This window comes from Motacilla alba, chromosome 8 (assembly GCF_015832195.1).
Source record: "Motacilla alba alba isolate MOTALB_02 chromosome 8, Motacilla_alba_V1.0_pri, whole genome shotgun sequence".
Taxonomy (NCBI): domain Eukaryota; kingdom Metazoa; phylum Chordata; class Aves; order Passeriformes; family Motacillidae; genus Motacilla; species Motacilla alba.
The window spans coordinates 17,076,361-17,087,770 of NC_052023.1; the positions used below are offsets into that span (position 1 = coordinate 17,076,361).

The 11,410-nt window shown below is 41.9% G+C and overlaps 1 protein-coding gene across 8 annotated transcripts in view; it reads right to left on the reverse strand.

The window, feature by feature from the left end:
- Window positions 1-10,304, reverse strand: part of ARHGAP29 (Rho GTPase activating protein 29) — a 50,128-nt gene extending 39,824 nt beyond the window's left edge. For 4 of the 8 annotated variants that reach the window (XM_038143788.1, XM_038143792.1, XM_038143790.1 and 1 more), the window contains exons 1-2: window positions 10,178-10,304; window positions 7,140-7,485 (exon numbers count right to left, since the gene is read on the reverse strand). In XM_038143788.1, the coding sequence (XP_037999716.1) occupies window positions 7,140-7,401 (262 nt within the window). In that variant the 5' untranslated portion in view covers window positions 7,402-7,485; window positions 10,178-10,304. The remainder of the gene's footprint in view (window positions 1-7,139; window positions 7,486-10,177) is intronic. The other 4 variants (XM_038143791.1, XM_038143793.1, XM_038143786.1 and 1 more) reach the window with 1 other exon arrangement.
- Between the last annotated feature and the right edge of the window lie 1,106 nt (window positions 10,305-11,410).

Sequence of the window (11,410 nt, forward strand, 5' to 3'; positions counted from 1 at the left end):
GCCAGCAGACTCAGAAAACAGGAGGCTTGGGCAAAACAGACTGTGGGATGATCTGGAGTGAAATGAAAAGAAAGGTGGGGAGTTTGCTCTCCCAGATAAATTGCAACGTTCCTGGGGAAAACCTATGGTTCATAACTATGCCTGTCTCCCATAAACTGACTGTAAATATCCTTTTTTTGCACTGCTATGGGTTTGCCTTCATCCAGGCTCTACATCACACTTTCTCTGCCTAGCTTCTCAACTCCGAGGAAACTGGACAGGACCATGACTGAGGGCCAGGGATCTCAGTGTATTCTGTCCAAGAGAGGGACCAGAAAATGACAGTGCGAAAGTGAAGGAAGCATGGGAAAATGACCAGGAGGTGTCTGGCTTGCTGTGGTCCTACAGATACACTAAAAGAAGCAGTTTGTCTAATTTTCTTTCCTCTGAGTTTTGCCATTAAAAAACCCAGGAAAACCTCTTAAAAGAAGTCACTACTATTACCTTTCAGCTCTTAGCAATAGTTTTACTTGTTAAAGAAAATTTAAGGAACTATTTACTTTGTTCTTATCCTTGTTTATATCCTTCACATCTTTTAGCTTGAAAGACTATTTCAGATTTGTGAAAGGACAATTTCAATTTCAGATTGATAGAACTTCTACTTAGCAGTGACTACTACTTGGAGGTATGTGAAAGGGTATACTAAGGAATTTCCAGGTCAGAGAGACTGGAAGCAGCTATGACTGTGCGTGTAAGAAGCAGGTTTCAGAAAGGCAAGTTTAGAAGATGATTGTCAAATGCAAGTGTGCCAAAAGCTCAGTGCTAAGGCGACTGGTTAATTTGTCATCTACAAAGGGCATCCTCTGCTTGCTATTCCCCCCACCAGCACCCCACCTTTAATACATCCCTGTCAAACTTAGCATTCAATAAAGGAGACAAAAGAATTGATACAGGTTTTAGCAGTGTGTGCTGTGATGCCAGACTGGAGGGCCACACCAACTCTAGTGAGAGTCTCACAGAATTGTTCCACTTTAACCTCCGGCCTCTTGTTCTTTTGCCAGCCACCTTCTAAAAAAACTAGTTCCTTTCTTCCTAAGACTAGTTTTCAGGTAGATCTGCCCCCAAAACTCAGATTGCTATGAGGCCACCAGAGAACTACCACTACTGTTGAACTACTGTTTTTCAAGGAGAAACAGCGAGATCACAGCAGCTCATGTAGAAGTTTCTTTGCAAACTGCTGTGGAAATAGACTATCAGCATGTTTAAAACAAAATCCCAAACATAACAAGCTTTATAGTAAGAAAACAGCAGGTTTAGATGCATCTGGAGGATTTTAAACAGTTACAGAACTGTATCAACAATAAGCTGCTGATGGAGAGGGGAAAATAAAGGCAATTTCTGCAGGAGCACATCAGAAGTTATTCCTTGCAGCTGCCCTGGTTTAGTCCTGCCCTCCCTGCTACTGAGACTCAAACAGGCACTTCTGCTAACTTTGCCATGGGAGCCATAACATCCAAAGCAGCAAATACAAGTTGTCAGAATTCACCTTTTAACATCTAATTTGGTTCAGCAAGAGGATGAACAATCTTACTGCAGGCAAATGTATTTTTAAAATGCAGTTAGTTCCTTGTGGATCAAGTTTGAATAGAGTTACAAAGTACAAAAACTATATATTTTAATAATAAATCACAAAATTATTCTTCAGATACTCCAAGCATATTACACTTTGACAGATTCTGGAAGTGATAAAACTTAAAATTCCGCTTTAGACTATTTCTCAACATCCTCAACTATTTTTAATTCTGTAATATTATTTATTAGCTACTAGGCAGTTTGTTTTCCTTCTTTTTTGTTCTACATGGAATAAAAGAAACAATGTGCTACACATTACATGGATTCCTCTTATTTCTAGCAATTCTCAAAGGTCATTTAATAACTCACAAGTAGGTTGTTTACACATCTGATAATCACTGTGTTTTCACAGTTCCCAAAAGTTAGCTGCCCTGACAGCATTTTCCTTTCCCTTCTCTCATAAAAGTTTTTTATTTATCAAACAAAACACTACCCCAGCAGAAAACCAGCACCATCTTCCACAAAAACTAGTCCAACTGCCCTCAAATCAAAACAAATATAAAAAACTCTCACAAATGTTGCTTCCAGAAACTGCTGCAAGTAAATACTTTATCAGATCCTTGTTTAGAGCAGTTTGCCCACCTACCAAGCATTAATAGTATAAGGTGTCATTAGACAGGTAAATACATCTAGTTTAAGGTGTATCAAAGACAACACCTTTCACTGAGAAACATCAAAATTGGAATAAAGAACAAACAGCAAAATTACACCTAGTATTAAAAATTATCATAAATTCAATCTGTAATCTTCACTGCAGTAACTAATGAGCTTCAGATTTCCCTAGCAAAACAGGACAAACTGACTTTCAAGAACGCTGCCTCAGAAAAAAGACAGTAGCATTTTAGACTATAAGAAAATAAGGAAATAAAGAATGAAATGCTAAAAATACTGCAGTGCCTTAATCATACTAAAAATAGGGACAATATACATTATCAAGCCAGGAAGGGCTGAAGAGAAATCACTCACCTTTGAGCCTCAGGCACCACATTCAGTAAATGGCTTCTGGCTTTTAGTGTAGTACGTGATTAACACCAATCTCTGTGGTGCTAAAAGAAGGTTTTGAAGTTACTAGAGATTACAAGTTCCTCATTTTGAGGAAACTATTTACCTTGAGACACCTTTAGAATTGTCCCACTGGGGTGAATACCTTATCCTGCAAAAACAACAACCTGATAGGTTTCAAGTTAGGTAGCATTCCTGATGGGTTTGAAAGTATTGGTGCTACTGTAAGGAGAATGCAAACATTCCTGACCAGGCCATCCCACTTCAGCAGTACTTTTGCCTCTGCTTCAGTTTAAAAAAAACAAACAACAACAAAACAAAACCACCAAACAGAAACCAAAGCCACAAAAAACCCAACCCAACAAAAACAAACAAAAAACAAACCCCAAATAAAAAAGTCTATCCAATTCTAAAAAAATCAAGACACATTCTGATCCTCAGAGAAATCTGTAATGAAAGATAATAGCTTTATCTTGCTACTCTGGTTCTAAGATACCTGGGAAAACAGAGTATATTAATATTTTAGAATGAACTACAATTTACATGTGTTGAAGATAGGATGAAATTGAAGAAAAAGTTTTTGCTCATTAAAAGGATGCAGAATTACCCACATGAAGAACACAACACCACACTTTGATGATTACTTCAAAGTTTGTGATAAAGTAAGCAAAAATTCCAAAATATATTCTAAAGTACAATCAAGACGACTACATATTAAAATGTAATTATGCTTGCACTTTTAAACCACATGCAAATTTTACCCTTAGAGCTATTCATAATGAAACACAGTATTTCCCACAGTCTCAAGGGCAGACCTTATGGTATATACTATATTCCTAAAAAAAAAAAGTATCAGATGTCACAAAACTAATAGCTAAGTACCTTCAGAGTAGGGAAACAGGAATGCTTTCTCCCTCTCTAATGTAATACAAGCAAAAGCTGCAATGTACTGTTTAAAGATTAAATACTTCATTTCAGTTCATAATTAGAAGATATTTTACTGTGTCCTAAATATTCTTCTGCGTGGTCTTTTTAAACCTGAGAAAATGAATCTCATCTGAGCAAAGACCACACAGTAGCATCATTTACTTGAAGCAACAGTAAAATTTATTATATGCAGTAAAAGCTTGGACTGTAGTCACCAATCTCATACATAAACACCTATTAAACAGATTCTCAACTTTGAATATCAATGCAGTAAGCAATGTTTTTTTGAACTGATAGATTCTCTAATACAAATTTGTAAGAGTTAGGTCCTGCACGTTTGGGACAAGAACTAACCTCTTCAAGTTACAGGATTTACCTTCAATATACCTCACACACTTCAAAATCTTTAATACTTTCAATACTGTGGTCAGGTTTTTAAGCCCTCAGCAGGTCCCCATGGGAAGCAAACAACTTCTCAGTTCCTAAAACTGCTTATACCATAGGAAGTTACTTCTCTTATCTTGAGTGCCACAATTCTGAAAATCAGAGAGTGGCTCCAGCCTTTATACTGTACTTCCCTGTGTGTCCTACCTTTGCTAAAAGGGGTGTAGTTGAAGGCAACAATAAGGTTCTCACACTCTCAGCCAATAGCTGAAATGTTACTGTTGGAACTCAAAGCACAGAGAAAACTCACCAGCTTGCAAGCCATTATGTCACAACAGTTTGTTCTTGGGATGAACATTAGAACAGAAAGAAGTAAGCCTGGGGCACATCAGGAAAACAATGCCACCCATAAAACTGAACAGTCAAACGAACAGCACAAATTATATAAAATTATCTGAGTTTTCTGGGTACTAACTCAACATACACTCTCAGGCCTGGCCTTCCAGGCAGGAATTGCTAGGGAATTGTTTTCATTTTCTTCTTATCAGAAAAAAAAAAGAAGACTTGTTTTGAGACTTCTCAATAAATTTAAATTATCTCTAACTACATAAAGTACAAATTCTACAACTGAAGACAACTTTCCAGTTCAAACACAAAAACACAGCGACAACAACTGTCCTTACTAGTACTAGCCACATGACACTCTTGCTCATGTGGAAATGTAGCTGAAGACTGGACCAAGAGACTGATGCACTAACTGCATCAGTTGCACAAACCACCACTACAATGTCAGCCTGGCATCAAGCAGAATCAAATAGAAAATGTGTGAAACAGCACTGGATTCACTGACCTAGGTTCAAAAAATGCCCAGAGCTCTCCTTTAGTGAAGACAATGGGAAAGTATCTGATCTTGTAGTGATCCCCAGATTGGATCTCTAATAACAGAATGTTACATCCAATGAGTACAAGGCCTAAAGAACAGCAAGAACTGAAGGGTATGGAACATATGGTACTTCACTCAACACAAGAGACAACTGCACTCCCTCATGTCCAAACAGCTGTCAAACTTTTAAACTCTACACTTACATTCAGAGTGTTTTGTTTGCTGGTTTGGGGTGCTTTGCTTGGTTGGTTGTTGGTTTAGGTTTCCCTTTGCTGATGGGTATCAAAAATTTATTCAGCATTATGACAATAAGACTACTGTAAGAAATGAAATCATGTTAGCATAAGGAATGCAAAGAGAAGTAGCCTTGAAATCTATGGAACGTTTCATTTACCTAATACTTCCTTCAAGAGATTTCAACTTATTCTTCATGTGACAAATCGACTTGCATTGGTACCGTAACAAAACACAGTTCAACTCTGTAATCCCAAGGCATTTATGCTCTAGTTTAGACACAAACACATGTTATAACCCAAAATCTCTTCGATTTGTCATCCAAGATTGGATCATCAGATGAATGTTAAGTGAACCACAGGTAACTGCTGGGCTCTTCTATGATAGCTCAGGTACCACAAACAGGGAGCACAAGCATCAGTCAGTGTGAATGACACTGAAGGCACACACCCTTGGCAATCAGCTGCCAACCACTGCAGGACCCCGGCAGCAGAATGGGGACAACGGGAGCCGCATGGTCAAGCCTGAAGCTACTGTGCATCAGGAGTTTAGGCAAATCTGCCACAGAGGCAACACAACAACTAACAGTTGATGCAGAAGCTGAGGGAACAGTGGTTAGAAGCTGAAAGACCTACAGGAGTCTCTAGGCCTGCTTACCAAGCAAATATAAACACTCATCGATGCAACCCTTCCAAAAAGGAGGAAATTCATTTCCTATCCCTGCAGCTGATTCCACCTTCAAATAATTGATGTAACTAATTTCAGGATGGTGGTAAGTTGCAAGCATTGCAAACCACAATTTTATGCGCATCTTGGTAAGTTTTTGTTAGTTTTTGGACAGACAGTTGTGAACATTTCCAAACATTAGAAAATGCAAACCAAACTATGAAGCTTCTAGGAGGCTGTCTCCAGCCAGCAGTAAGCATGGCCAGCATTACAGAGCTCACTGTATTATGGGGATGAAGGTCAAAAAAGAAAACTCCCAAGTATGGAAGAGAAACATCTTTCCTTTATAAATTATAACTCCTTTAAATGGACAACACAGTTTCACAAATTAATTCTATACTGTATTATAAAATAAGATGACAACTCCTGCTTTCCATGTTAAGTTTTTTGGATCTTTTGGGCTCAAAATTTTAAACTGACAAGTAGTTAACTACTGCTGCATGGCAATGGGAACACTTCAGTGTTTTGACAGTCCTTTCCTACAGGATGCTCACTTCATTCTAGTAAGCACCAGACAGCCAACCTCACAAATAATTCTGTTCATCCTGGGTGCTCAGCAAAAACTATGAGGACATAAAAGTGATCACTAGTGTCAAATTATTGCTCTTCTAAGAATTGTTGACACATTTTAGCAGCAGTATTTCAGCTGTATGCACACTCACTTGAACACAGAGATGACTGCAAATGTTCAACACCCAGGACATCTTACACAAAACTGCTCGGGGTGTCAGTTCAGATATTAATCTCACAAAGTTCAGATAAAAGCTTTCCTGCTGATGACTAAAACTGGACTACTGGTATTACCTCGAAAGGAACAGGAACACAATAACACACACCTCCTGCCAGCAAACAAGAAAATTTGCAGTTTCCACCTGCTGGCAGAAGATAGTAAATACTTCTCTTGCAAAGGAAGACTGTAGTTATTCTACCTTAAAACACAAACTACTAGTGTGGAAGACTTTCAAAAATCAAATCAGCCTAGAAAACTGAAATATAACCAAAATAGTAACAGAATTGTTTGGAAATAAAAAAACCATTCAGTGGTTAAAAACCATTTGAGTGGTTAAAAAACTAATCAGTCGATGATCTCACAAATTTAAGCATCAGCCTAGAAAGCCCGTTAGGAGCTTATTTTCCCTTGTTATGATTATGAAACAGACTGCACTGTTCTGGTGAGGAAATGCAGAACCCAAACTAAAAACCATCACTTCCTGTAATCACCATGCTGGGGGTGGGGAGGGAAGAGGAAGGGAGGATAAATGGTGAAGGTAAAGGGCAGGGGGAAACAACCACAGCAAACATGAGTTAAAACACACAAATGGAGTTGTTAAGAGCTTCAGAAAAATCTAAGAATGAAGAACAACTGACACACCTTCTGAAAGAAAGGCTTCCTTCAAATATAGTAGCACATCTGCAAATTTTCTGACATCGTTCACCAGTTGCATGATATATTCTGGATCCACAACAGGATTATCATAGCAGTCAGAGTTGGAGCTAATGCTGCTCAGAGAGCTGCTCTTGGTGCTGCGCCCCATTCCCCAGTTCCCTGCAGTGGAGATGGTGAAGAAGTTGGAGGTAGACAGGCGGGCTAATCCCAAACCACGCTTGTTACTTCCGCCGTTCTGCCGCAACATCCCAGCAGCCGCTGTGCTTGGAGAGCTCCCGCAGTCAACACTCACTGTCACTTGATGGCCATTGGACAAGCCAAAGGTGAAACCCTTGAAAAATCGGGGAGGGAGAAGAAGGTGGAAGAGAAGGAAAAATGCTGATTAGTATAGAATTATATGTGAAGCAATGCTTTTGTACCGACAACATCCAAGACTTCTTTCAAGATGATACTGCTTTACATAAAAATACTAAACTGAGTATTATAAAGGCTTCGACTATTTGAAGTTATTTAAATTTGTACAGAAGATAGACTGTTGCATAAAAAAAAAATCAATGGCGTGCCAAAATTATTTCAAAAGCTAATCATGATGCATGCTTACTTCATGAGAAGTTTCTTCCATGAATATTTAGAAATCGCATTCTCTACATTTACCAAGACCTATTCTTTACCATGAAATGTTACTTCAACTGAATACAATCACAAAAACACTTGATGTGATACAGACTATGATCGATATCCCCTCTTGCATGAACCACCAAGCTGTATTCAGCATCCTGTCTCTTAAGATAATTCCTCCTATTAGATCAAGGCTGTGTATTTTCTTCATACAGTGTGCCACTCAAGAAACCATGGCCTATCAGTTTGTCCCAGAAAGGAAAATATCCTCAAAGAAGTTATCTGGGCTTTTCAGCCTGTTACCTATTACTGTGAAAGCCAATCAAAAGAAAGACATAAAAAGATGAAGAAAATGAAAAAATATTTTAGTATCAAAGTTTATCGGCAAGTCTCAGTGCAGTTATCTTGAACGACGTTGCTTTGCTCTGAAAGTTCCACCATAAAAATTAATAAATATGGGGGAGTATAAACTAAGACATTATCTGTGTTCCCTTCCTTTAGGAAAAAAAAAAACCAAACCAGAAAGCTACTGAAAATTTTGTCATGTCAGGTTAAGCGATTCATTTCACAGCAAACTGCAGGTGGCAGAGTCAGGTACACTTCCAGCAGCTCCCACAACGCCTGCTGTTGTTCTCTCAACACCAGGAGAAATTCCCAGTGTTTACACTATAGCGTAAACCCCACAGGGGAAAAAACCCCAAAAACCAATTGGAACACAACAGCTAAAAAGCTTATGTGGGTTGCAGACACATCTGCAGCAAATCTTCAAATTCAATTACTTTACCTAAAAATAAAAGTTGTTAAAAACTAAAAAATACAGGTTGAAACGGGTTCTCCTGCATATGTTTATATTTGGCTAGACCAACTGAAGTAGGAGCACCTTTACCACTTTGAACACTCCCTCTATGAATTTCAATAGGCATTACTCTAATGCACTTCAATTATTTTTCCATTATTTCTGCTTTATTTCTGTTTGCAGTTTAAAAATATCAGAGGAAACGTGGTCGAAGCAGTTGTTTTAGTAATTAATGTGCAAGCCTTCCAGGGAGCGTGTGCAGGGGGGAGAGGGAAGAAAACTTCAGAATTTAACACAAATTAACTGCTCTAATTTCTGTTTACTGCTTAAAGTCAGTATGTACAAGAACATTCATCACACTATACAAATAATGCAGATAATTAAGCAATTCCAAACACCTCAAGTAGATTGAAGTGAGGTTTACATTAAACATAGTGTTTAAGCAAGTTTCTTCTGTTCCCACATATAATTCTCATGGCTACAAAGCTACTTTGCAATTCTGCCTTGCAATTAGAGGCAAAACATAACCTTCTCTCCTCTTAACAAGTGTGATATCTATTTATATCGAGAAAGATTTTCATATGATTTAAAAGACATGCCTCTTTTAAGTCTGGCCAGCTTCAGAGTCAACTTTTTAAGTAGCATGATGTGTTAGACCTGTTCCAGTGGCAAGTCCATGCTTTTAAAGCTGTGTTATTTTAGAAATGTTGCCTTTTCTTGGTACAAGCAGTACAATAATGCCGCCACTCTGAAAATTTTAAAAGTGATGACAAAGTGTTTCTAAGCGGGGAAAACTTGCGAAAACCAAAACCGAGCAGCTTAGCACAAGAGGCACCTTTTCCTCGTAAATATTAGCCCTTACGTCTGTTCCTCCTGTGTTACAAGGCAGATGGGGAACGTTTCCCTCCCAGAACACATGCCTTTCATTACTGAGAAGTGTTTCATATTTCTTCAGGAGACTGGCTTTGAAAGCGAAAAGCATCCACCAGCTTTGTTATAAACGCCTCCAGACTCCTTTGGCTCACAGCGAGCCATTGCCCGTCCCGACGGAAGAAAGATGGAAAACTAAAGCGCCAGATATTTCAAAAATTTGCTCTCCCAGCACAATCTCCCCGGTAGGGAGGGGAAGAAAGGGAAAAAAAAGAAAAAAAAAAACCAAGCAAGAAAGAAAAGAGAGAAGGGGCCACGTCGCTGGCGGGCCGAGGGCAGGGCCGCTCCCGGTGCCCCGGGCGGGGGTCGGCGCTCCGCCCTGCCCCCGCCGCGCATTCCCGGCGCCCCGCGGCCGCCCCGGCCCGCACGGCCCCGCGGCGGGCGCGCACTCCCCGCGGCCGCGGCAGGTACCGGGCAGGGGCCGCCACAGGCGCGGGGCACGGCGGAGGGGGGCGCGTGGGGAAGCGCCCGGCCCCGCTCCAGGGAACCTCCGGGAGCGGCGGTGGGGGTCGCCGGGGCCAAACCCGCACCGGGAGGGGGCCGCCGCGCTGCTCCAGCCGCCCCCGTCCCCCCGGCGGCTCACCGGCGCCCTGCCCTACGCTCGCCCACGGCTCCTCCCGGCGGCGACGGGCGACGCCCCCCCTCCTCCCGCCGCAGCGTTCCCGCGGCCGGCGCTTACCGGAGAGCGGCGGCCGAGCGCAGGCAGCAGCCGGGCCGCCGCGGGCCCCTCGCGCGGCCGCCCCGCTGCCCATGGAGCGCCCTCCCCTCACCGAGCCCCGCTCGCCGCCGCCGCCCCCGGCCCCGCCCGCGCTCCGCCATTGGCCGCGTGGTGCGGGGGCGGGGCTACCGCGGGACGCGCCCCCCGAGCTCCGCGAGCGCCGGTGCGCGGGAGCGGCGCGCGGGGCGCGGCAGGTGCGGCGCGCGGAGCCGGCGGCAGGAGCGGCAGCAGCGCGAGGCGGCGGCGGGAAGGGAGCGCGCAGCAGCGAGTGCCGTGCGCACAGCGCGCCTCACGGGCAGGAAAAGCCCAAAGTCAGGCGACGTGGTGTTTAGCAAACAAGCTCTGCTTTTAAGCGATTTGGCCGACAAGAAACACAAACACCGTGGCAAAGCGCAGAATAAATTTCTCATGCTCAGCCTCCCACGCTTCGTGTTCCTGGATTCAGTTTATCATTAATTGTACAGCTTCCAGTATTGTTGTGAGTGAGTAACGTGTGCGTGCACACACACACACTTTCTGCTATACTCAGCCCACTTTTATTCCTGCGTGAGCTCTGTTGGCTACTTATTGAAAATGAAAGCAGTAACAAAATTACTATATAACCTCAGATTATATCCCCAGCATGGCTGTGGATTCAGCTACGCAGACAGTCCAAATTTTGACATAATTTATCTTCAGAATCTAGTCGCATGTGCAGATACACAACTGCAGATAGTTCCATGTGCAGATATATGCACTTTTTCTGGTTAAGAGGAAAGAGAAGTTGGAAAAGCAGAAATTTGCATCCTCATACAGAGACTCAGATAGTTCCCAGCAACACCACGACCTTTAGACCTGAGTACAGACTTCTGTTACATCATCTCACAGGGCTTGATGGCAGCAGTAGTTTTTCCATCTTCTAGAGGCAGGACTACAAACCCACACTTTATTTCTTGTTATGAAAAGGCCATTTAAATTCAGCAGTCTTAGATCCAATGCTCAAGGTCTGGAATAGGACTTACTTTCAAAAATGTATCAAAGCCCCCAGCATCAAATTCCTAGCTCAGTTCCTAAACCCTTGCAGTTTCAGGCTTTACATCTTCAATTTCCCCATCCTTGCTCCAGCCTCCTTCCCCAGCCACTCCCATGCAGGATTTTGTGTTAGAGCACCAATCTTCTCATTTCTTCATCCTTCCTTTTCATATTTGCCATTAT